General features: G+C 38.1%; 1 protein-coding gene across 3 annotated transcripts in view; it reads left to right on the forward strand.

The window, feature by feature from the left end:
- The window catches only part of ipo11 (importin 11), a 194,969-nt gene that overhangs the window by 57,754 nt on the left and 110,462 nt on the right, over positions 1–26,753 (forward strand). For all 3 annotated transcript variants that reach the window (XM_048209570.1, XM_048209572.1, XM_048209571.1), the window contains exons 8-15: positions 2,229–2,277; positions 5,940–6,010; positions 6,131–6,323; positions 6,692–6,844; positions 9,962–10,005; positions 11,992–12,082; positions 13,881–13,928; positions 14,387–14,492. In XM_048209570.1, coding sequence (XP_048065527.1) covers positions 2,229–2,277; positions 5,940–6,010; positions 6,131–6,323; positions 6,692–6,844; positions 9,962–10,005; positions 11,992–12,082; positions 13,881–13,928; positions 14,387–14,492 — 755 coding nt within the window. The remainder of the gene's footprint in view (positions 1–2,228; positions 2,278–5,939; positions 6,011–6,130; positions 6,324–6,691; positions 6,845–9,961; positions 10,006–11,991; positions 12,083–13,880; positions 13,929–14,386; positions 14,493–26,753) is intronic.

The following is a 26,753-nucleotide window of genomic DNA, read 5'->3' on the forward strand; positions in this document are numbered from 1 at the left end:
TTCCATTTATTCCCTTTTCCAAAGTTTTTTTATTAAACCCCTAATCCTGCAGTCCATTTGTTAGACTGTCAGAACGACTACGTTTTTGGAGCCTGTGCAACTGACATTTTGAATTTGAGCTTATTAGTTGCGGTGAAGGAAATGATGATGGCACCATTATTGATCCCTTCTGGAGGTAAGACAACTCAAAAGAGAATATTTTCAATGAGCTGCTGCCTTTGGCTATCAATCAACCACCAAGGTACAGAGAAACCGTGTTCTCCCGCTTGGGCTGGTGCTCTCTTGTCTCTCTGGAGTCTCTTGGACTTTAATGTCGTCTTTCAACTCAAAGCCTGGCAGTCACTGCCATAAAATATCCAGTTTTTTTCAATCCTCCTCATGCTTGTTGCTCCATCCCTATCAAACACAGAGCACCTTAAGTCTGCCTTTGACTGATGCCCAGTGTCCGAAGTGGACTTCACAGGTAGTTTGGCCACCGGTGAGATTTGTCATCACAGGGAGCTTATATGTTAGTCACTGCAAATGGCATAAGAAACAAGTGAACATCAATATATTACATAAAAAAAAGTTGAGAAGGAAATATCACTTTCGCCACAGATATGGCCTGCCGCAGATCAGTAGCTGAGTATCTCTTCAGCAAGCCGACTTGCAAACTGAGGCAAATGAAACTGAAAGTTCAGTTTCTTGAACTTAACACAGTCATCTTCATTAAAAGAAGTAAGACTAATTGATTTTACCAGTGCTGATGCCACTTTCTCTCCTTTTGCGGTCTTTGATCTTGAAATTAGCTGATGATAAATAAATTGCATCTCATATCTTTTGCTTTTGACTGATATGAACTCTGTTAAATTTGCATATAGCATGGGAATTGAAGATCAGATTTATTTTCGTTTTGCGGAGACGCATTTATGTAGCTATTAATCAGTAAAAAAGCATGAAGTGATCCTAGGCCCAATGACACTTTATAGTGTAACCAAATAAGTTTTTTATATATATAATTATATTAAAAACTGATTACTTTTATATATTTATACATAATTTTATTTTGTACATTTATTTTTATTTATTTAAATGATATAAAACCTAATACTTATTTATATATGAAAAAATACTTCTTACATTTAGCTACTGTTTATACTAATGTATTCTTTATAAAATGTTTCGATAAATACATATTGATGTATTGTATACATTTATATGAATTATAGGCCCGGTTTCACAGACAGGGCTTAGCCTGAACCAGGATTAGGCCTTAGTTCAATTAGGATATTTAAGTAGCTTTTATAAATGTACCTTAGAAAAAAAAAACATTACTGGTGTGCATCTTGAGACAAAACAGTGGAACTGACATATTTTAAGATATGTCACTGCTAGTTGCTTTCAGTTAAATCAGCTCAAACATGCATTTTAGTCTAGGACTAGTTTAAGCCTTGTCTGTGAAACCGGGGGACAGTCTTTTATTGTTTTAATGCTGACTGTGATGCTACAGAGCATTGCAGATGAGCGATTTATGTTGGATATATCCTTTTTCTTTGTGTCTAGTGCAAGCTTAAGGCATAAAGAAATTTTAGGTTTGGTTTCACAGACAGGGTTTAGATTAAGCCAGGATTAGACCTTAATTTAAGTAGCTTTTATAAACGCACACCAGAAAAAAAACATTACTGGTGTGCATCTTGAGACAAAACAATGGCACTGACATTTTTACGATATGTCAGTGCAAGTTACTTTCAGTTAAAACAGCTCAAACATGCCTTTTAGTCTAGGACTAGGCTTAAGCTTTGTCTGTGAAATCAGCGGTATATGTACATTAATATGCACACAGTTGCATTTTCACTTCATTTATACCACTAAAATGACAGTCAATTATCCCATTATTTATAGACTGCAAAGTTCTAGTGTTAAAAGCAAATTTACTGCTGTAATTTACTGTTTGTGGTGCAGAAATTTCCATCTGCCAGCAGAGTGTTACTTGTGCCGTGTTGATCAAACCGGTTCCATTATTTAACAACCGTTCTAGGACTGTATCCTGGCACGGCAGGCACTCTCTAAATCTCTCCTCTGACACGTCACGTAAACATTCTGTCCTTCCCCAACCTAAGATTGCCTGGGGCTTCCTGCCAAATCTGCCTTCAACATGAAAACTTAGATGTTGTCAGCGGCATGATCTCAAAGTCGCCAACCACACCTGATACCGATGTTTCATTTACTATCTCTGTCTTCTTCCCTAGGGCTTCCTCAATGCAGTGTTTGAGAGGCTAAAGCAGTTTCTAGAATGCTGTGAGTATTACATGCTTTTTGTTTTCTAATTACAATAGTTTAACACCGTTTTTAGGATTGTTCATGAGTTTTTTCCAATGACGTAGGAATTTTAAACTTTTTTTTTTGGCTTAAGCCAGATGCACACTGTGCGATTTATAATAGTCCTTTAAGACTGTTGCTTGTCAGACTGTACGAACATGATCCCAGCTGTAAGCCAAGTCACACTGTAGGATCTCAGTTGTCATTAATGTCAGACTGTACGGCAGTCAAGAAACATTAAAAACGGATGCAAGCAAGATGACTCGTCTGGGGTTTTAAGTGATCAATCTGTGACAAGTTGGGTGACTACATGCGGGATAGAAATTATGGCTAGCAAACAAAAACAGTCTCTAGCTTTAATTTTGATTAAGACTTTTCTTAAAAAAGAAAACTGTGAAAAAACTAAGATTTGAGTGTGGTGCAAGTGGTGGTTTGTTGTTGTCTCACTGATATCGTCATTGAGTTGACGGTTGTCGTAAAAGAAGCCACACTGCAAGACTATGCTTCAAATCTTCAGGCACTGCCAGAATTTTGTTGGAGGTAAGATGTGATTGCAGTGGTCATTAATCGGCTGTCGGCGAACATGTCAAACTAGCGATCAAAGACTTCAGATTTTGGTCTAGGATCAGAGGAATCTTATATGATTTACAAAATTTGCCTCAGACAGCCAAAACGTGGCCAAAATCGTAAAGAGTAACCTGGCTTTAGTAAATATTATGACTTGTAAACACAAGTAACTTGATGTCTTTCAAAAGTTTGGGGTCGGTAAGATAATGTTTTTGAAAGAAGTCTGCAAGGCTGCATTCATTTGATCAAAAATACAGTAAAATCAGAAATATTGTGAAATATTATTACAATTTAAAATAACTGTTTTCTATTTGAATATATTTTAAAATGTAATTTATTTCTGTGATGCAAAGCTGAATTTTCAGCATCATTACTCCAGTCTTCGGTGTCACATGATCCTTCAGAAATCATTATAATATGCTGATTTGGTGCTCAAGAAATGTTCCTTATTATCAGTAATAAAGAATGTTTCTTATTATTATCAAAAGTTGTGCTGTTTAATATTTTTTTATGGAAGATTCTTTGATGAATAGAAAGTTCAAAAGAACAGCATTTAGTAAAAAAAAATGTAAATCTTTTGTAAAACAATCATTTTAAATTGTCAATTTTGATCTCTTTTACACATCCTTGCTGATTAAATTTCAAAAATGTCATACTGAATTTTTTCAAAAAACAAAAACAAAATACAAACATTCTAACCCCGAGCTTTTGAACAATAGTGTACATATATTAAATTTAAAGGTGCACTCAGTAAATTTTAGTTTGTTTGTATAGTAATTATTGTATAATAGTTATTGATCCCATTGTAAAATTTATTAAATGATTCATTCATTCTGCCAGCAAAAGTATCCAATAACAGCAGGTTACTGAGATAAAGTAGGTCCAATACCCATTTGTCTAGTTATGTGATAACATGTCAACTGCCATGAGGCAACCGAATTCATGTAAAATATCACTGTTTTTATTAGGCTAGTTGTCTGACAGGAGTAAACGAATATGAAGATACATGATTTTTTTTAATAAGGACAAATATCTGAGAGCACCTAAGATTTAAAGACTTTTCCCCACTGTGTACTGTTAGACTTGTTTTTTTACAATTAAATTTTATTCAAAGCTATTCCCATTTGGACAATAAAAGGGTATGATATTATAGTGGAACTGGATTTAGAGAAACAGCCATTTAGGAGAAATGAACATTTTGCTTGTAGGAGTTTTTAATCCTCAGCCCATCCAGAGATAACGGCCACGTTTTAAGGTTACAGAGCTCATTATCTGTTATTAAGTGCAGAAAACATATTATTCCTGTTCATTTTTGACTGTCAATTTAATACAAATAAATTTTTTTTTAATCACTATTAAGCCTAAATTTATATCAGATTGTGCATTTTGAAATGTTACAGGTTCGTCGTGCTTCAATATTATCTTTTTTTTGCAGTTTAATCCAAAATAATAATATAAGTAAAAAGGGTTTGTACGAAAATAACTTTTAGATATTTCTGATTGAGATCACAAGGTTAATTCTGATGGACTGGAGTTCTTTATTGCTAGAGTATAGAGTGCATAGTCAAAGGCCGAACTAATTTATTTTTGAAAGATCACCACTTCAAAGGCTCCAACTAAATTTCTGCTAAAGCAAAAGACAATAAGGCCATATCTGCATGGTTTCACCTGGAGACACTGTGGCCTGCTTTTCCCAGGCTCGTCGTTGCATGAGTTATATGTCATCAGATGAGACAGCAGCAAGCTGTTATCTACTGGTGATATCACAGGCAATATGTTCTCCTGGCTGGGCCGCAGGTCAGGTTCCATTCGGCCTGTTGGTATTTCGGCGTGGATGAGAGACTTAGCTTATGAGCAAACAGAATGTGAAATATCAACTCTGGGCCAGATAAGGTCCCTCATATAATCCAAGCTTTTTGGGTTCTATTCATTTCTTCATTTCTCTCCACACCGAGAAATTGATGCCCAATCCCCTTGAAAGGTTACCCTGCTCTATCACACCGTATCACACTGTCCTGAGTGTTGACTTGCAAGGCAACAGATTAGTTTCCGCCGTTTGGCTGCTGGGAGGAGCTGCTTTTTTGGTTTTCTAATTTTTGGCTTTCGTTTGACCGATTTAGTATGGAAGCTTGTTTTCGCCATGGAAAAAAAGGTAATTGCGAATTTTTTATCTCACAATTCTGACTTTATAGCTTAAATTTGTGAGTTTTTATCCTGCAATTTTGAGGAAAAAAGTCAGAATTGTGAGATATAAACTCTCAATTACAAGTTATAAAGTTTGAATTGCAAAATAAAAACTGGTAATTATAAGAAAAAAAGTCAGAATTGTTAGATAAGTTTCAGTTACCTTTTTTATTTTTATTCCTTGGCGGAAGATGATGTGGCGGAAAGAAGCTTCCATTGATAGCAATTGTTTTTTCTATTTTGCATAGATATCTATTATGATCAATCACAATAAATAAATTTGTACTATGTATAAGATGCGTTTAATGGCACAATTTACCTAAAAATGAAAATTCTGTCATCATTTACACATCCTTGTGTTGTTCCAAACCATGTAATGAAGGTGAATGAAGCTCCAAAATGACAAAAAAGCACCATGAAGATATCATAAAAGTAGTTCAGACACCTTCTGTGCTTAGTCTTGTGAAGCAAACTAGTAACTTTTTGTGGGGAACAAACCAAAAGTCTATATTCCCAGATAATCTTCCCCTCAAGTGAGCAAGTCATTGAGTCAGTGAATTGAACTCGAGAAATGGATCAGTCAAATATGTGAACATATTATTCAGACAAGTTTTGAACTATCATAAACATGCTAAGAAGAGATAGATCAGATTTTCAGTCGGTAACAACTTTGAGTTTCAGTTTGTTCCTCATATAGTTTTACCACACACAGAAGTCATATGGGCCACTTTTATGATTCTTTATGGTGATTTTTGTCACTGAAGTTTTGAAACAACATGAGTAAACATTATGAGTAAATAATGACAGAATTTTTATTTTTGTGTTGAAACTATTACTTAAACAGAGAAACTGAATCATAGGATTTCAGTCTTTCCGTCTACTTTTTGCAGGCCGACAAGTTGGACCAGGCAGTCTTTGCAGAGAAAAGCTTGAGAAGACCATCATTTTGTTCACCAAAGTTGTAAGTCTAAAAGTTCAGTCAATTAAGAGGGCAATGGGAATAATCTTACACTTGAGATGTTGTGGGCCATGCCGAACTCTTGAACTGTGGTTTAACGTCTTCTCTAATGCTCTCTGCTAGTTGCTGGACTTCCTGGAATATCACCCATGCCCTTTCATCCCCCTTATTCAACGGTCGCTGGAGTTCGCAGTCAGCTACGTGTTCACCGAGGCTGGCGAGGGAGTTGTTTTCGAGCGTTTTATTGTACAGTGCATGAACCTCATCAAGATGATTGTCAAAAACGATGCCTACAAACCTGCCAAGAACATCGAAGGTAGGCAGCCCATCAGCAGCCCGCGTAATGACTTTGGCATGGCGAGCCTCCATTTTAAAGATCTAGCTTATTCGAAATAGGAAATGGATAACAGCCTTTAAACACATCAAGGGCATTTCTGAGTTGGTAGAGGGCAAGAGCGAATCGATGAGATGTTTCATAATAAAATCTGGCTGTTCAGTCATGACTGAGTTTCCCTAGATAGAGATTGAGGTAAACTGATATAAAAATGCCTCCCGTTTCATTGTTTTATTGCCTTACTAATGGACTGTAGGAGCGCATGAGACATATTAATGAATGATCTAATATCTTGAGCATTACTATGTGGATAATTGTATATTAAAGTGATGTTGCAATATGCATTCCAGACAGTAAACCAGAGAGCCTGGAGGCTCATAAAATTAAGACCGCGTTCTTTACACACCAAACGCTGACAGAGATCGGCAGGAGACTGGTATCCAAATACTTTCTGCTGACAGAGGAAGAGCTAACCATGTGGGAAGAAGACCCTGAGAGTTTTGGTAAGTGTAAATTATGAACTCAATAACATATCTAAAGCTGTGAAACTTTTTGCTTTTGTTTTTCTGGGCTGTTTGCCATTTAATTAGAGAGAGACAGTAGAGATGGGGAGAAAAAACAATACACAAGACAGAATCTAACTGGAATCCCAAACGCGAGCCACAGCTGTACATGACTGCAGCATGTGTGTTAACTGCTAGGTCATATCATGACAAAAAAAACAAACTAATGTTAGGCTTCTACATGTTTTAAATGATTAACCATATGTGAGTTTGATGAATGATATGTGAACGCTTGTGTTCCCTGCCCAACATATAGGGTGTTCACACTTGTACTTTGGTTCTCTTGGTTCTTTTGGTCCTGGCCAAAAAAAGAGAATAATACAATTAGCTCATTTTTCCCGTAGACCTTAACGAACATCCCAAACAATGCTGTGTTCTGGGCTGAATGCACTTGTTCTATGTGCATGTGTACAGTATATGATGGTATTTTGACCAGTGGAGAACCCGTGAAACGTTTATAAAATGTGTAAAGGAGTCTAAACAGTGACAGTGGCAGCGAAGATCTGCTGCAAGGAGACAGCCTTTCTGGTGCCTGTACGGAACTGTATTGGGCACCGTAGCTCCTATGACGAGAAAAAAACAGGTCAGCATTCTGTCCTTTTTAGGGTGTTTTAGATGTCTTTGGTCAGTGTTGCATTCATATTTCAGTCGAACCGCACCAGAGTTAATTTGAAAGTTGAACAAGACCCACCTTTTCAGAGATCTTGTCCGATTGTTTGGTGCACACCAGGATTCGGATGGCAGCAATCACACTTAAAGGCCCACTGAAGAGTGTTGGAACGCACAGCATTATTCAATGTGTTGACGTAATTTCAACTGAAACAGGAAGACAGGGCGATATATCAAACAGCCCCGCCCCTTTTTTGAAATAACCAATAGTGTTTCGTTTATGTTACAGCTCACCAGAGCCGTTAGACTCAGTAAAACCTTCTGTTTCCTTCTAATCTCTAACCGTTTCTCCTCCTAATGTCCTTTATATCGCTTATATACAGCATTCTGTGCAGAATTCAAATGGGTCCAATACCTTTTGTGGTCTGAGCCGACTCGCGCATATGATCCGCTCGGTGCTCTCGTGTCTCTGGACCACTGCTTGCGTTGTGGCGGTTCATGTGACACTAACGCGAAAACGGACTTCATTCGCGTCAAAGGAAAGCATGTTTACACTGTCTGAATCAATCCCTATTCTCTATATAGAAACTAGTAAATGTGTGAGCAAATGACCTATTTCAGCCGAGGCTTCAGCGTCTGAAAGAGTGTAGGAGGAGGCGGGACTTCAGATTCTAGAGAGCATTTGATTGGACCAAAGATTTGATGAGAAGCTGAAGTGCGATGTGATATCATGAAAATCTGTGATCCATTTTAGAGGAACTGTAAGATTTAGACTGTAAGATTTGAATGCTTATATCTCCTAAATGCAAATTTTGTCATTGTTTGGAACACACCAGCTTATTCATAACCTTAAGGCTAACATATTCATACTAAAAGCTAAAAAACTTACATTTTGATTTCAGGGGGACTTTAATTGAACTGCATTGACAGAGCAATCCCATCAAAGTTCGTTTTAATTCAACCAAACCTGCTAGTGTGAATACACTTATAATTACCACATGGACCAGACGTGGGAATGATCTGACCGTCACAAACTGCTTGACTTCGCTGTGGAGTTTTAAACCGACTAATTAAAATTTGGTCCAAGTCTATTAGTTAGTACTTAAATGTATAATTATTCTTGGAGTAATGTCAACCACAGACCTTTATTTACTAAAATATTGAAAATCGTCATTCTAAAATCCCATAGTACATAGTCTTCTGGGTTTTAGGGCTACAAACTGAACCACAGGTGGTCATTAATGATGACCATATATGGCTCAACCTGTCAACAAGGAAGAGGACAGAATAACCTGAATGCATGAATCACTGAGGTGAAAGTAGCTATGACAAAAGATACTACCCATGAACTTGAAGCCAAGAAGCTGCCCTTTATTGTCAGTTATCCAAGCTCTGGATTGTGTCATGCCCAGAGATGCTGAACCGTACCTGCTGGATTAATTAAAGATGTAATTATTTTCAAGGAAATGGGCTTCACAAAGTATAATTGGCCATCATTTAAAATCTCTTGGTGTACTTTTCTGGTGTCATTTCCTAATGTATACTGCCGTGGTCCAGTGATATGTTTTTGGCACTGGCAATGCCAGTTGGTGAATCGTCCAGGGGTCCTGCTGTCAAGGCAACGTAATTGCGATTAATTCAGTGACTCAGCAGCAGATGGAATTGTTCTGGCCTGTTGATGACCAACCCTTAGGAACATAAGGTGACTAGAGATGATCTATCTCTTTTAATGACCTGCTCTTTGATTGGATCATGGTAGGAGAGAATCCTGCCACATTCATGGTGTGGAACCAGGATATGATTTCTCATAAAGGCTGCCTGATTGATAGAATAAAAAAATTATTTCATAAGTTGTGAAGGTTGAAAGTGTAGTTCAACAGAAAATGAAAAATTCTCATCATTTACTTGCCCTTGTGTTCCAAACTGTCTTTTTTTTTCTTCTTCCATGGAACATAAAAGATGAGTTTTTGAAGAATATCCAGGCCACTCTTGCCAATATAATGAAAATATATGTGGACTGGGGCTGTCAAGCTCTAAAATGACAAGGAAGCACTATAAATTAATCATGAAAATGGTCTGTTCATAAGAGAAATTCAGCTCAATAACTTAATGATCCAGTCAAAATGGTTACCAGCCACTGGAGTGGAAGATTATCAGTAAATGATGACTAAAATTTTGCTCTGTTTGTCACAAAGCTATCGTATGGCTTCAAATGACTTGGAATATTGTGCATGAGTAGGATGATTTTGCTTTTTGGAGCTTGACAGCCTCAGTCCTCCTTCAGTCCTATTATATTGAAACGAGTGGACAGGACATTTTTCAACAAAGTCATACAGGTTTGAAATGACATGAAGATGAATAACTGGCTGAATTGTTATTTTTGGGTGAACTATCCCTTTAAAGTGCTTGATATATGTTGTGACAAGTTGTTTATTTTTGTTTCTTCAGCTGTGGAAGAGACAGGTGGTGGCTCCTGGAAGTATAGTTTGCGGGTAAGTGAGCTCTCTCTCTCTATGAAATTTAGTTTGACTTATAATTATAATTTTTAAAACTGCAACATTTCCATTTGACTGTCTTTTGGTACACTACCTTACAGAAATATGTATTCCAAGGTCAACGGAAATGTCAGTAAATGCAAAGCAACTGAGTTAAAAAGAATCAGGGGTCTGTCTCATTTCTATGGAATTTACATAGGGGGGTCGTGACTCTACAAGGTCATTTGTTACTGCCCTCATGCGACTTGATTTGCATTACATCTGGCTGCCTATTTAATGTGGCTTTTATGTCCTGGCTTTAAAATGACATTGGCTGACTAAACTTGTAACCTCAGGCGAGAGTAGCATTTTTACATCACATTTGTCATTTACTCACTGAAAGAAACTGCTGTGGAATCATTTCACCTTCAGGTATTTTCAAAAGGGAATGTCTTAATTATGTATTGGGCTTAAATAGTGTTTCTTGTCCTCTGAGTGCAAATATTTAGAAAGCAATATGAATGTTGCACATCAGTCTAAAGCAGTAGATCTCAATTCGTTGGTTACAAACCAAAAATCACATCTGTTATGATTATGGATAGAAAAAAAACAGTGGCAAATTAAAATAATAAATTGTAACTAACAATAAAAGTGTGCGTTAAGATAGCGAAAGCTTAATTTTATTTTATTTTTTTTTTCAAAAACACTTACTTTTACTTTTTGTTGCTGATGTTAAAGCCCCTGCATCCAATTAAACTAATACTTTGCCATTTACTGTATTTTTCACTTGGTTGTAGGTCTGGAGGATTTTTTGTAATTGTGATTTTAAAATGCAATTTAAGAAATTATTATTGTTATTTTTAAAGCTCCAGATTTGCTGTGCTTGTTTTTTGGGCTGTAAAATTTGGCTAAAGTTTTGTGATTTATATATTAATATGCCTATAAAAATAGTCATATTATAGGCTAAAATATTATTTATTATTATTATTGTTGTTGTTATTGTTGTTGTTATTAATAATGATAAATGAAAGTATTCAACAAACCATAAATTATAAATATTTATAATATAGGTATTATTTCATGTGTATATATTCTATAAAAGTGTATTTAAGAAAATAATAATAATTTTATTTTTACATTACATCTTTGAAAATTACAAAATTAATATTTATTGCTGTTTTAATTTCTTCATTTTCAAATGTTAAACCATCAGGCTTTTATTTTTTTGTCAGAAAAAAAAAACACATTGGGGCCTCTTGGGGCTTCTACTTTTTTGACAACAGCTTTTTATAAGTGCTTCTCATTACAAGTTTAAGAAGATGGTTGGCGCATGTTGTGTTCCCAAATGCACATTATAAATGACCCAAACTTATGGCAGATGTAGAGATGATTTTGTGTAGAGTAGCATGTATTATGAACTGAGACAATGAAAAGAACTGCTGTGCCCTGAAAGATACAGTGCATATATTTATTTAATTCAATAGCAGCCTTCTCGATTTGATAATCGCACAAGTCGTATCACAATTTTGGTTTTATTTTGATATTTTTAATCGCACAGCCCTACTTAAAATGTAAAAGTAAGTCTTTTCTCTGTGATCATCCATAGCCAGCCCAGGTACATGCCCTTATTGATGTTATCCTGAACCGTATTGATTATGTCAGATTTCCTGAAGGCATAAGAACATATGATTTGACATGTGTGGTGAATGTTGAGCTTGGCACACTTTGCAAAGGTGTGATATTTGACCTCCTTGTTTCCCCTGGGAGGTCAGTGTCCCAGCCTGTAATAACAGATGCTGAAGGCCGCTGAGTCAGTTCTCGTACCCTGACCCCTTCTTTAATGCAAAACTATTGATTGTGTTGGCAAGAGGGATGGATACCATGGAAAACCAGATGGTTTGTCTTCCATGTGTTTGTGTTGGTGGGTAAATGTTTGTGTTTAAATGTTGTTCCTGCATCAAATGTTCCCTCACGCCCTTTTTGTTTCACTCAATATCTTTACAGCCGTGCACGGAAGTGCTTTTCTTGGACATTTTCCACAACTACAGTCAAACTTTGACACCAGTACTTCTGGAGATGGTGCAGAATCTTCAAGGTTGGTTTTATTTGATGTACTCATGAATATTATATAAACTCTATCTAGGGCTGGAAATTGTATATGATTCTTTTAGTACTTTAATAGTAATTGGACAATACTTTACTTAAATATAAACATATTAACAAAAACAATATCAGTTTAAGAATGTAGACGGCCAAGAAACCTTAACAGAATCAAACCTAATGAAAATCATTTGGTCATAAATATATTAATGGTATAATATAATTATATCCATGCTGGACAAACAGCTTTATGGTTTGTTTCCCAGCCTTGCCAAGCTGGTTAGGCTGTTCTGTTTTTTAAGATTTTAAAGTTAAAGCTCAATGCACCTATGACCTGGTTTAAGTTGTTTTATTTTCCAAAGGGGATAGATTATTTACATTTATTAACAGAGAAAAGTGAGCATTTTCATGCATTACTCCAGGCATTCAAGGACACAGTGAATAAGTTAGACAAGTCAAAGCTTTTAATGTGATGATTAAAGACTCGCTGATCAAACGAAACTCGCTGGTTAAAGGAATTGTCGTTTATTGAAAGAAATGTCACATCTGGAGCAGGAGTAGTTGAGAACATGGTGAATAAAATATTCTTTTATAAACCAAAGGTTAATTTATCTCCAGTTCATATGGCAGGTCCCTTTTTATCTATAGTAATTTACATGTCAGCTTCTTACGTGAAATATTTTGAAAAGCCATTCATGTGTGCAAGACAAGAGCGAGCACTGAAAATGTGCTCGGATGTCACACGTTTTTTTTTTACAGAACCCCTTTCTGAAGTGTTTTAGCATGGAAGTACTCTTATTTCTAGCTTCTGTCTGACATTAGCTTAGAGAGGCTGGGATGACACCAAATGACACATGCTATGCCATCAGTTCCACAAAGCTCTTTGTTTCCAAATGAGGGATTTTCTCTACCATATTTTGTGAGTGAAAAACTGACAAAGTCATCTGGGGTTCTACTTTAGATGTGGACTTTTTGATTATAGCCTTACAGGGCAAATGTCACCTTTATAAAGCACACCCTGCTAAGCTGAAAAGGGTCCACCGCTAGTGCTCTGCTTAGAGCCGCATGTAGCAATTAAGATCACACTTTCAGACAAATACAAGGACCGTCTGAAAAGCGTTATGCTCTTATTGCTTTTGATCTGGCTCCCTAATTAATTAGTGAATGACTCAAATGAGCTTTCTGTGTAAATTAGTTGATTAAAATTTACCGTCATGATTAAATTAGTATGATGTACTAAATGGTTTTCTTATGGACATTCATATAAGAATCTTTGATTGTTTTGGCATGGAATTGGAGTTCAGCACATTTTTTTAATCATTATTAAATTTCCATTTTTTACTAAATTGAAGGAGATGACAACCCTGCAAGTGTTATTTTGTATTTTAGTTTTTTGCAAACCACGTGTCATTATAGTGTGAAGTCATTATAAAAGCACAAATTTCGATGATGATTCTGATAATGACCCCTCAGTTAATTTCCTAGTAGTGTCATTGTCTTTCTCTTGAGCATTTTCTGTGTTCTAATTATACATGGACAATAAGGAGTGTAGCCCCATCATTGTCGCTTTGGGATGGCTAATTGTGATTGTTTAAGGGAAATTGGATGAAAGTTTTAGTTGTTTTTTTATTATGTGCTTTTGTAGCTTTTTTTTACTACTGCGTGCAAAGTGGTTAAGTCACAATTATTATAGTTGTGTAAAGTGCTAGATGTTTTCAACAGGCCAAAAGCACATTGTGTGCAGGTTGTGAGGGAGGGAAAATATCACAATTCTTGCTTTCTCTCTCTCTCAGGCCCCAGTAATGTTGAGGACCCAGTGCAGATGCTCATGAAGGATGCAGGTACCATCATGCATTACTTGTTACTCTTATACAACACCCACCATGTCTGAGACTGAAACTAGGGCAGTCAAAATGCAATTTAAAAATGTAAATAACAAAAAAAAAAAAAAAAGAAGAAGAAGAGAGGAACGTTTTGGTGTAAAATGAAGAATAAATATTTAAAATAAAAGATTCTGCATTCTTATTAAATATTATATACACATGCATATATGCTGTATTAATATATATATATAATTAATTAATTAATATAATATATATTTATATATTTATATATTTATTTGTATGGATAAAATTATTAATACTTTTATTTTTTAAAAACTGTGACACTTACATGTAAACACCTTTGTACATAATGCCAGTTAATTTAAATTGTTTAAAAAGTTAACAAAGCAAATCATTCTTTTAATCAAAAATAATTAAATGTTAACTTGTGCAAAAAACAATTGTTTCTTTTGCAGTGTACAACGTCGTTGGGTTAACCGCTTATGAATTGTTTGACAATGTGGATTTTGATCAGTGGTTCAAGAACCAACTCCTAGGGGAGCTACAAGTCAGCCATAACAGGTATGATTCAATAAACATCATTAATTGTTGAGAGCCATTTATACCTTAAAACCTTCATAAAGAACACTTGAAAATATAATGTCTGCGTTAGTGAATGAGTCACAGTATGACATTTCACATCATCAAACTAAACATCTTAAGCATTGTTTTCTGTACATGAAATGATATTCACTCCTATTATTCCAGGAAGTGATGTCACTCCACAGGTGCATTCAAAGAAGTGCTTGTGTGCAGTGATAGGGTCTAACCCTTCTACAGATAAAAGACTAAAGCTTTCTCTCAGAAGTTTTTTTTTTTTTTTTTTTTTGCATTACTCCTCTGTGAGCTCAGATAGGCAATTTATCAAAAAGAATGTGGGATGAAGCCCAGCACCTTCAAGTTTCTTTCTGTATTCCTATGATTGTTTCTGGAAATCTAGGTTGCTTACATAAAGTTGTACAGGTATACACACATAATTTAATAGCTCTATTTTTTGGATTTTTGGCCTCAAGAGTTTAAAATTGTGCAGAATAACATCAAATGCTGAACGCGGACAAGCCCTGGAAAGAGCAGATATCATTCACTTTTTCTCAAGTCTTTTTAAGAACAACACAAAGATATCGAGATTTAGATAAACCTCTCAGACGGGAGCCTGGATAATCTTTACACTTCGCCTCAATGACATTTACAGCCTCCTTACAATGGCAGTATTATATCAGCTGTGGTTGATGGATTGGTTAAATAAAGTTCTTCTGTGAGACTCCAGTGGGGCATTTGATGAGATCAAGAGAGTTGGGAAGATGTGAAGTATCAGATATGTAAAATAAATGTCCTGTAGAGAGAGAGGTGTTGAAATATTCATTGAAGGCCGTGGGGGTTAAGGAAAGAAACTTAGGATTAAAAAAAGAACAGAAAAGGGATTTGGTCAGGACATTTCGAAAAACGTAGTAGGCTCAGAAGTGTTGGAGATGATGATTTGACAAAATACTCGTAACTTACAGTAGTTAAACTAGTCAAACTACCCTTTCGAAGTAGTTAGATACACTACAAGATTTACTTGCAATACTGCCTTTTTTGGTAGGGCTGTCAATCAAATTAATATTTAGCTTTGTGTAAACATCGCAAAATGACTGTTTGACTATACATGTATTTTTTTGTACATTTAAAGGGTTAGTTTATCCAAAAATAAAAATTCTGTCATTAATTATTAACCCTCATGACGGTCCAAACCCGTAAGACTTTCGTTCATCTTCAGAATGCAAATGAAGATCTTTATGAAATCTGAAAGCTTTCTGTGACTCCATATACAGCTACATAATTGAAACTTTGCTTCAAAATGCTTTGCTTCGAAACGCTTCAAAAAGTTCATAAAGAGATTGTAAAACTAATCCATATGAATCAAGTGGTTTAGTCCAAATTTTCTGAAGAGACAGATTTAATTTAGGCTTTTACTCACATATAAACATTGATCAGCGAATTTAAACAGAAGCTCAACCGAACCTGAATGACTCTCAAGAACAAACCTCTTGCGGAAACTCAAACGTGCTGCATAACACACGATTATGAACCTCATTGGTTCTCACACACGTCAAGCAAACATGCTTGAGCTTCCATTTACCACAACTGATGTGTGAGTTGACGAATGTTTACATTTGAATAAAATTCAATCTGTTAGTTATATAAAATGATCATGTCTCTTCAGAAAATTTGGACTAAACTGCTCTATACGTATGGATTAGTTTTACGATCTCTTTATGAACTTTTTGAAGCGTCAAAGTTTCAATTGCATAGGCTGTCTATGGAAGGAGAGAAAGCTCTCAGATTTCGTTAAATAAGATCTTCATTTGCGTTCCGAAGATTAGATTTTTGGGTGAACTAACCCTTTAACAATACCTCGTATGGATCTAAAACGAATCATTCGTTCCTATAATAATGCAGATGGCAAACAGAGTGGGATCTAGTAAATACCATGAATAAACTCCATGAAATCAGCCCCAATGTTGGTAGAAGAAGCTTCTATCAATTTTCAAACTGATGGGACCCGATTGTTTATACCCATTCCCGAATAGGCCATTCCAGGTCGACACACAAGTTTTAAATATTAGGAAAAGATCCGCCAACATGGTCTTTCTGTCAAAACCCTTTATCCCTGAGCACGTTTTATTAGATTGTGCTGGTTTTAACCCTGTGTAAAACTTTTTTTACTCTGTTAACACTCTTGAAGAAATATTTAAACCAAATACTGTTTTAGAGGTTTTAGCAAAAATAGACTGTAAAAATAGTTTTTAGAAAAGTTGCTCATTACTTAAAGCTAATTTCGTGCTGCTAAGAAATGTAGTTTGTTCTGTAGTGTTGTTATTTACTCCCCAACACTGCTGTGCAATGCCTGATGTCGTTTTTATGTTTTGGTAACAATTTTGTGGGAGGACAAGACAAAGATACAAAATTAAAAGAGAAGTAATGAAGATTGTGGCTCTACACATAGCATCTTTTGTTACTTTAAAGACAGACAGAGAGAGAGAGAGAGAGAGAGAGAGAGAGAGAGAGAAAAAACAGACCTCTGTTGTGGAAGATCTCATTATGATCGCATTTGAAACCGTGACCGCCAGTTTCTCCTTCCATTTTGCTTGTGTACCTCTTTTTCTTTCTCCTTTTGAGTAAGGAGAGTGGGATTTAAGCTTCATTTGCATATTTCATAACATTGATGTCGACATTTAAAGACTCCATGAAATTAAAATTTAGATGTTTTGAGTTCCCGCTCATCTACACTACCATTTAAAAGTTTGCAGTCAGTAAATAAATTAATTGAAAGAAATTAAAAGTTTTATTCAGCAAGGATGCATTAAAATGACAGTGACAATATAGATTTTTATAATATTACCAAAGTTTTCTAGTTTTAAATAAAACGTTCTATTCATCAAAGAACAAAAATTGTCACAGTTTGCACAAAATATTATGCAGCACAACTGTTTTCAACATTGATGATAATACGAAATGTTTCTTAAACACCAAATCGGCATATTAGAATGATTTCTGAAGGATCACGTGACACTGAAGACTGGAGCAATGGATGCTGACAATTCAGCTTTGCCATCAGAGGAATACATTACTTTTTAAATTGTAATTGTCATAATATTTCACAATATTACTATTTTTACTGTATTTGTGATCAAATAAATGCAGCCTTGGTGAGCAGAAGTTTAAACGTTTAAACAGTAATGTAAATTCAAGCATATTTATAAGTACATTTTAGCAGATATGTACATATAAAATAAAATAAAATTTCTAACAAAACAAAAATATTGCTGACTCATTCTGCACTACGTCAATTTGTGTAATGAATTCTTCAAAGTGTCCTGTCCAAACTTAGTTTCAATAAAAAATACTTCAAACACGGCCAGACAACTTCACTTTTTAAAGTGATTTCATGAGTCTTTAAGGAAAGAGAGAGACAAAGTCATGTATTACCAAGTTCCACATTTGTTTGTAACTATCCATGTGTTTCATTCCTGTTGGCTTGCACATAAAACATGCTGGAGAGTATGCTACAGATGCTGTATGTGCAAATATGTGCATTTCAGTGGGCTTTTGTGTGGTTCCAGAGGGGATCAGTCAACCAATCAAGTGTGTGTGTGTGTGTGTGTGTGTGTGTGTGTGTGTGTGTGTGTGTGTGTGTGTGTGTGTTCATGGGCATTGAGGCGGTCTCTGTGCGTGCTCTTGACAGAGCAAGCAAATGTACGCTTGCCACTCTTTAATCAGGCACATTTGTCACTGTCATGATGAGACAGTATGCCTGAGAAAGCCTCTGAGGGATTTTCAGAGAGACCTATGAGTAACCCTGGTGCTGACATCTGCCATCTGTGCCTTGGGCTTTGGGATTTGACAAGTTTATATTCAGCAGGAAGTTACCAATATGCATTATACCTATGTAATTTGTCCCCATTACTTGTTATGAGAAACGCCTGCAAATTCCTTGACCTTGTGCACTGTCATTTCTCCCAACTGGCAGCCCTCCAGAACCTCCCATTGATTCATTACTTCATTTGACCTACCGTGTCACAAAAGTCGAGACTCTTGTGCTTTGCCTTGGCAGACAGATAATCTGAGCACTGATCTTGTGTCTCTGGGGTCAAAAAGGGCAGCCACGCTGGACAGGTGTTGCTAAAGACTGGATCGATTGGCTGGGGAAGCCTGTTGCGTCTGTCTTTGCCATTTACAGAAACTCTGTCATGTTCCTTCTCCACTTTTAGCAGGACACAGTGAACTATTACCTCCCATGGATGGATTATGACCAAGGACAGTGGCCTGGCGCTGAGTGGCCTGACACCTGAATATGTACTGGAGTACATATTGATAAACACATGTGCCGGTATTTTTTAAACATATAATAAATGATCAATTAAAAATCAAAGATGCATAGAAATAACAAAATTAAATGACATAATAAATAACAAAAATTTGTTTGAGGGGTAAAATTAGTGCATTAAGTGTGGAAGGGCTGGGTATCGATGCAGATGTAACAAAGGCCAGCTAGTAGTCGCTGTGCGAGTAAACCTCACTCCTCTGATCTCAAGAGATGCTCTAGTGACTGACGCTAGGAGTTGCAGCCTTTAACCTCCTTGTTAGAGTGTCCGACTCCCACGCCGGAGACCCAGGTTCGAGGCCTGCACAGAGCGGGGTGAGTACGACCTGGGTGAGGGGTTACTTTGGTGCCGTGACCCGGATGGGATTGAGGTTTGGGGGGTGAGTGTAACGGAGACTAGCTAGTAGTCACTGTACGAGTAAACCTCACTCCTCTGATCTCAAGAGATGCTCTAGCGACTGGTGCTAGGGGGTTGCAGCATTTAACCCCCTTGTTAGAGTGTCCGACTCCCACACCGGAGACCCAGGTTCGAGGCCTGCACAGAGCGGGGTGAGTACGACCTGGGTGAGGGGTTACGTTGGTGCCGTGACCCGGATGGGATTGAGGTTTGGGGGGTGAGTGTAACGGAGACTAGCTAGTAGTCACTGTACGAGTAAACCTCACTCCTCTGATCTCAAGAGATGCTCTAGCGACTGGTGCTAGGGGGTTGCAGCATTTAACCCCCTTGTTAGAGTGTCCGACTCCCACACCGGAGACCCAGGTTCGAGGCCTGCACAGAGCGGGGTGAGTACGACCTGGGTGAGGGGTTACGTTGGTGCCGTGACCCGGATGGGATTGAGGTTTGGGGGGTGAGTGTAACGGAGACTAGCTAGTAGTCACTGTACGAGTAAACCTCACTCCTCTGATCTCAAGAGATGCTCTAGCGACTGGTGCTAGGGGGTTGCAGCATTTAACCCCCTTGTTAGAGTGTCCGACTCCCACACCGGAGACCCAGGTTCGAGGCCTGCACAGAGCGGGGTGAGTACGACCTGGGTGAGGGGTTACGTTGGTGCCGTGACCCGGATGGGATTGAGGTTTGGGGGGTGAGTGTAACTGAGGCCAGCTAGTAGCCGCTGTATGAGTAAACCTCACTCCTCTGATCTCAAGAGATGCTCTAGTGACTGACGCTAGGGGGTTGCAGCCTTTAACCTCCTTGTTAGAGTGTCCGACTCCCATGGCAGAGACCCAGGTTCGAGGCCTGCACAGAGCGGGGCGAGTACGACCTGGGTGAGGGGTTATATTGGTGCCGTGACCCGGATGGGATTGAGGTTTGGGGGTTGAGTGTAACGGAGGCCAGCTAGTAGTCGCTGTACGAGTAAACCTCACTCCTCTGATCTCAAGAGATGCTCTAGCGACTGATGCTAGGAGTTGCAGCCTTTAACCTCCTTTTTAGAGTGTCCGACTCCCACGCCGGAGACCCAGGTTCGAGGCCTGCACAGAGCGGGGTGAGTACGACCTGGGTGAGGGGTTACGTTGGTGCCGTGACCTGAATGGGATTGAGGTTTAGGGGGGTGAGTGTAACGGAGGCCAGCTAGTAGTCGCTGTGCGAGTAAACCTCACTCCTCTGATCTCAAGAGATGCTCTAGTGACTGACGCTAGGGGGTTGCAGCCTTTAACCTCCTTGTTAGAGTGTCCGACTCCCACGCCGGAGACCCAGGTTCGAGGCCTGCACAGAGCGGGGTGAGGGGTTACACAGATTTACTGATTCATACCGCTTCATATTCACAAACTTTTTTTGAGTTTTGATTCCAATTCATGTTTGTATATTTTAGTTATACCGGTTTTGTTTGAAAATGTGTGAAATTCTGTCTCTACTAATGTTGTATATTTATGCAAGGCAGTCTTTCATATTGATTCAAGCTTGTAACCTGTCTTTTTTTTTTTAAATAGTCATTGAAAGAAACTAAAAAAGATTCACTAAAATGAACCGACACATTAGAGACATTTGCTTGTGAATCTGCCTGCACTGGTTGTGCTGTATATTTCTGATTCACTAATGTGAACAGGCTCATACCAGTCATTTGTTTGCAAATCAGGCTACACTGGTGTTGTATGATTTTGCCGTTTATTTCGCAAACTAAAACCCAACTTTGCTACCTCCACTCTAGCAAAGATGCAAGTTGTTGGAGGAAGGCGTCCTTCCTTTGTCCTAGCTGGGTCGTGTCCTTTGATGCACGTGGAGAATCAGGCCAGTGCTCAGCGACCCTCGCCACATGCCAGACTCTATCGCGCTTCAAATACAGCGCAGCAGCCACACTGCAGGCGAGCTCTGAGAGCAGCAGCATGTGTGATGATGATGATGGTCAGCGTGCGATTCGCAGCAGCATGAAATGACCTTTTCAGCTCAGAGCTTTAGTGTGGCAGCTGTGGTGCCAGTTCAGCTTTAGGGGACTAAACTGTGTTGAGTGTTAAGTCACAGATGTTACCTCATCCCAAACACACACTAAGGGTTATGATTTGACCCATTACTTATGTTTGTTATGCAGTGAAGTAAATTTGCATAGCCATCAAAACACACCAGTTCCAGTTTGATTGGATGGCCGCTACGAAATTTCTTGGAAGTCAGTCGGGAATTAAAATTTATAGAGGTATGTCTACAATGAAAAAAATTTGCTATACAAATTTCTACGTGAAAACTGTTTTCACTCAGAAATTGATAGGGTGTTTCACAAGTTATTACAGGGAAAAGGCAATTAACGCATACAGTTTCTTGTAAAACCTACTCCAATAATCTGTTTTATTCACAACTTTGAAAACAGTGTGTTAAAATGGCCGGTGCTTATTTCTTTGCGGTGAAAGAAAATTGTCTTCAGATACTTTTTGTCTGAAATTGTCTGTATTTTTTACTTTTGATCAGGCAGATTCTGCTACTTCAGTATTTTCTGTACAACAGTTGTAATACTTCATATTTTGAGAAAAAATTTGTTTTCTTTTTTTTTTTTTCAACACTGGCTCCTAAACGCCATGTAAAAGCAAAATGAACAGTAATTGGTTACTGTGTACTGTCAGCCAGTTGATATTTTACCATCTTAATAGGCAATTTCTGGACGAAATAAGCTTCAGACTTGATTAGACTTTATGCTGCAAGTCAGAAGTCTGGCTCTGCGGCCCCATCCTGTTTAGGTGGGTGTCTCTTGTCCAGAATAAGCTGCAGGCTTGACCAGACTATGCTGACAGTCGAATATATATGGAGCTTATTTAGTGTTGTAGTGGGTAAGCCAAAAAAGATAATTACAGTAGTCTAGGCGGGAAGTAATGAAAGCACGAACTAGGGTCTCTACATCGTTATTTAAGAACGGAGGTAAACAAGCAGTATTCTGGAGGTGGAAAAAGGCAGATTTGGATTTGGTAAGTGATGAGATATGAGGAGAGAAAGAGAGGGAAGAAACAAATTATACCTAGGTTTTTAACAGTGGTTGAAGGTCAAAATAGGAAACCAGCAATATCAATATTGTCAACACAGAGACTGATGTAAATTGAGAAGGACCAACCAGAAATAGATTTGTTTTATGTCAGTGGTTGGGGGTGCGAAAATTATTGTTCTTCCTTGCTTTTATTTCATCAATACAAGCCAAAATAGAGTTGGTGGGGAAAGGAGCAGTGCTTTGGGAAGAATTTAGAGCTGGGTGTCATCTGCATAGCAATGAAAGTTAAAGCCATGATGACGGATAATGTTACCTAAGGCAGTGGTTTCCAACCTTTTGTCCATGAAGCCCCCCCTCCATACATATAAGAAACCCTGAGGATTCCCCCCCCCCCCCCCCCCCTTCCAAAAAAACAAAACAAAAACAAAAAAAACATGCAAATTCACTCTCTACCAGAAGGTGGTGCTTATGGAACAGCAGCAATACACTGCAAAAAATGCTTTTCTTACTTAGTATTTAAATATCTTTAAATACCCATTGGCAGATAATTGTGCTTGTTTTAAGCAAAAACTAACTTCATTTTGATTTCAGAAAGAAAAAAGAAAAAGAAAATATATCTTATGTTATTTTACTTATCTAGTAAAAGCATCTTGATTTAAGAATTCTTAGATATTTAGACTGGAAACGAGACAAAATGCTAAAAAAGAAAAGCATTTTTGCAGTGTAGAGTTTGCTTGGTTACCTCTGTAAACAAAGCAGCACCAGTGCTGCACTTATATAAACACCACTTTAATAGGCATCATACGGAGGTAAGATTAAGGGGCCTTTCACATATCGCGTCTAAAAATGCGTGGAAAGCGTGGCCGTACCGCTTTCTCCTTCTTTCCAAAGCGCTTGCGCTCCCGTGGCATCTGTCATTGCTATGCATCCATGAACTGCACTCTCCACGAGGAGTAGGAAGTTTCAGCAAAGGATGACTTGATTTCTAGCCCTTGCATTAGCTTTACTACTAGATATATTTATGGAGATGAGATATAAAAACCACCCTGTACAGCTATGATCAGCTGTTTGGCTGAGATTTCAATGTTTTGTTACAGAAAGGCCAAAGCTGATCGGTTGGTTCTTGTCGCATGACCTCGCTTGCAGCATTCTGAAAAGTTGAGATGTTTTCATCTCGATGCACCTGGAAAACGCACCGCATGCATGTTGCGACCCCGTCGCTTCCATTATGAGTGCGCCTGCGCGGCTACATTTAAAATAACTGACTTGCGCTCAGAAAAGACGCGATATGTGAACGGCCCCTAAAAGAAAATGTCATCGAAACTTTTGTGAAGTAAGTCAGTTCCTTCAGAAATGCATTCATATTAGCCCCCACCTCAATTTAATGTGTAGAATTGTCTTCCAATATTCTGAGCATCGCAACAGTGAGCTTGCTCTGCCCGGTACAGTATTTTCTCTGCTCTTCTCTTTGCGTCCGTCTTCAGCGTGTCCCATCTCTGCCCTATGTTAATGCCCACACAAATTACTTTTAGGGAAATTATTGCAATGCATTTTGTGTGTAAGTCCGGGGCAAAAAAACGGAACTGGCCGGTTGTGATTGATGGTCGGTAGACCGGTGCATCTCTACTACTGGCAACCCTTCACCTGAAGCTCTAATGAGGAGAACACGCTCCCATGTTAGAGAAAGAAGAGAAGAGAGTGGAAAAGTTCTGGATTTTTTAAAAATAAAGTAGTTTGAACCATACACACGTTTTCACTGCGTTATTGTATACACACCAGCCACTGCTGACTTTTCATTTTCGCCACAGCTCTCACAGCTGGTGTGAACAAGCTTGCGTTTTTTGCGTCATAAAAATGTGATCGGCAAGCTGAGAGACCATGTATAGAATCAAAGGAAGTAATTGACAACATTTTCGGATAAGTGGCCGATCATTTGGAGCATTCCTAGAAATTATACAAAAAAGTTTTTCGTATCCTTGTCTGACCTCAAAGCATATAAACTCTCGCGCACCCCCCACAAACTCTCGCGCACGGACCTCAGGTTGGGAACCACCTGCTCCAAGAACAGAACCTTGTAGAACACCATGTGAGACGGGGGAAGTAGTGGGCTTAGACTGATGGATAGAAATGTAATGCTGACGGTCAGACAAGCAGGAAATGAGCCATGACAGAGCAATTCCAGAAATACCAAGAGCAGAGAGTCTGTGAAATGAGAATACTGTGAGAGATAGTATCAAATCCAGAGTAGATGTCAAGGAGCATAAAAGTGAAGATGGAACCTGAGTCAGTGGCTATAAGAAGATCATTGACAACCCTGAGGAGTGCTGTCTCAGTGCTGTCTCAGTGCTGTGGAGAGTGTGAAAACCTGATTGGAGGCATTCATAAAGGTTGTGTGATGACAAATAGTTGTGAAGTTGAGCAGCAACAACTTCACAAGCAGCTTCGAGAGAAATGGTCTATAATTATCCATGTAAGAAGGTACGAGGATTTCTTTGAGACAAAGTGACAGCCGCAGTTTTTAATTCCAGAGAAACAAAACCAGTACTAAGTAGCTGGGAGATAAGAAGTGAAATGGGCAATGAAATTACAGAAGCAAACTTTTTAAGAAAGGCAGTAGGGGCCAGGTCAGGATGACAGGAAGATGAGTTTGATGTCTTGATTAGCTCTGAGATATGGGCTGTGGTGGGAGGGTCAAAGTGAATGTGCCAGGAGTGAAGGCAGAGAGAAGGTCCTCCGAGAGGATAGGAGAGGACATAGACAGGAAGAGATTTTATATATTATTTATTTTATCTTGGAAGAAGTGTAGGAATGACTCACAGCGCTCATCTGAGTTACTCATGTCAGGTGCAGGAGGGTTAGTAAGTTTACAAGAGGGGGCATTACTAATAAGGGTAGATAGCTCAATATGGTCCTTGTAAGCAGTAAAATGCACACTTAAACCGGTTTCCTGTGGAAGCGTTCAAGGCGACTTTCAAGATGCGAAGTGCTGGAGTAAACCAGGGAGATATGTGCGTAGAAAGTACAAGTCTACTTGTAAAGTGGGCATGAATATCAAGGGCAGTGGAAATGGAGGTATCATATTTGGCTAGGATATCAATAGAGCTAGTATGTTCAGTAATGTATTCAGAGAATTGAGGTTATGGTAAGTTATGATGGATGGGCTACATTTTGGTCAAACAGCATCTTATTGTCTGAGTGGGTGATTCTTGGCAAGAATAAATTGCAGACTGGACCAGATTTTATTCTGATAGTCAAAGTCTGTGGTGCCAGATTGCTCCAAACTAAAACTTTACCATGGATATTCAGTTATAAATATCAGGTCTTCGTATGCTCTCAAACTGAATACTGTATGCAAAAGAGTGACAGTGAAACTGTGCTGGCTTCCTTTGTTTCTCATCGTGTTTGCTTCATTTTAATGATTCGTGCTTATTAGAGGTGTGTAATTGAAGAAGTTTTGGTGTGTTTTGTGTATGTGTGTAAGAGACGCAGCATGGCAGTGCTTGTTTACGATGACTCAACTATTTGGAAGTGGTAATGGAGAGTACTTGAAACAATGTTTTCATTACCAGTCCCCCTGCTGGAGGCCTAATTGTAATTGTAAATGGCAACTTACTGATCAGATACTTTCATCTTTTCAATGCTCAAGTGTTCATGACAAATTTAAAGGGGTGGTTCAGTGTTTTTTTTCTAGGCTTGATTGTGTTTTTGGGGCACAGTTTAACATCTTAATGCTTGTGTTTTTTTAGTTTTTGTTTTTGTTTTTAAAAAGCCGTATTTTTCATATATTTTACCTTTATTCTACATCTCTGTTTCCAGTGTCATATGAACGGCTTATTTGACTTCCTGCTACTATGAAGCCACTCCCTCTGAAATATGCAATGTGCTCAGATTGGTTAGCTGGCCCAATGTGTCTCCAGAGCCATCGTGATTTGCTGAAGCGTCCAGAAAGGACACGCCCCTAACCATTAGTGGTTATCGGTTACGTGGGCTTCGGTGGAAATGTAAATAATGACGTCTATATTGCTGTATCAAATTGAGCCGAATCAGACCCAGATGAAGAGGCTAAAGCAGAATCTCTGCAATCGTGGCTTTTAAAGGACATTTATGAATGGTATTTCATTTAGTATTTGTGTCAAAGTGTTTAGATATGCTGTTACTGCTGTTTGTTAGCTTTCAATGTTTTATCCTGATTAAAGCTTTACTGTAGCCGAATACATGACTGAGTAGTAGCATTTTTGTAAAGGTAACGTTTAATTTATAGCATGAACAAATGTTTGTCTATGAACATAGAAGTTTGTTGGTGTTTGTAGGCGTTTGTTGGATAAGTATGCAATAGAATTTAGCTAACTGGCTAGCGAAGCAAAACCGCGTTGGTCTTTGTTTACGTCCTTGATGCAACCAAAAATTAGCAACAGAACTATAGGTTTAAAAGACATGTACAAACAATAAAACGTACTTACAGTTTGAAGCCAATAAACAGCAGCTTCTGCTTTTAAAGTGGGAACTTTAAAAGGT

Source organism: Megalobrama amblycephala, linkage group LG12, assembly GCF_018812025.1.
Source record: "Megalobrama amblycephala isolate DHTTF-2021 linkage group LG12, ASM1881202v1, whole genome shotgun sequence".
NCBI lineage: Eukaryota > Metazoa > Chordata > Actinopteri > Cypriniformes > Xenocyprididae > Megalobrama > Megalobrama amblycephala.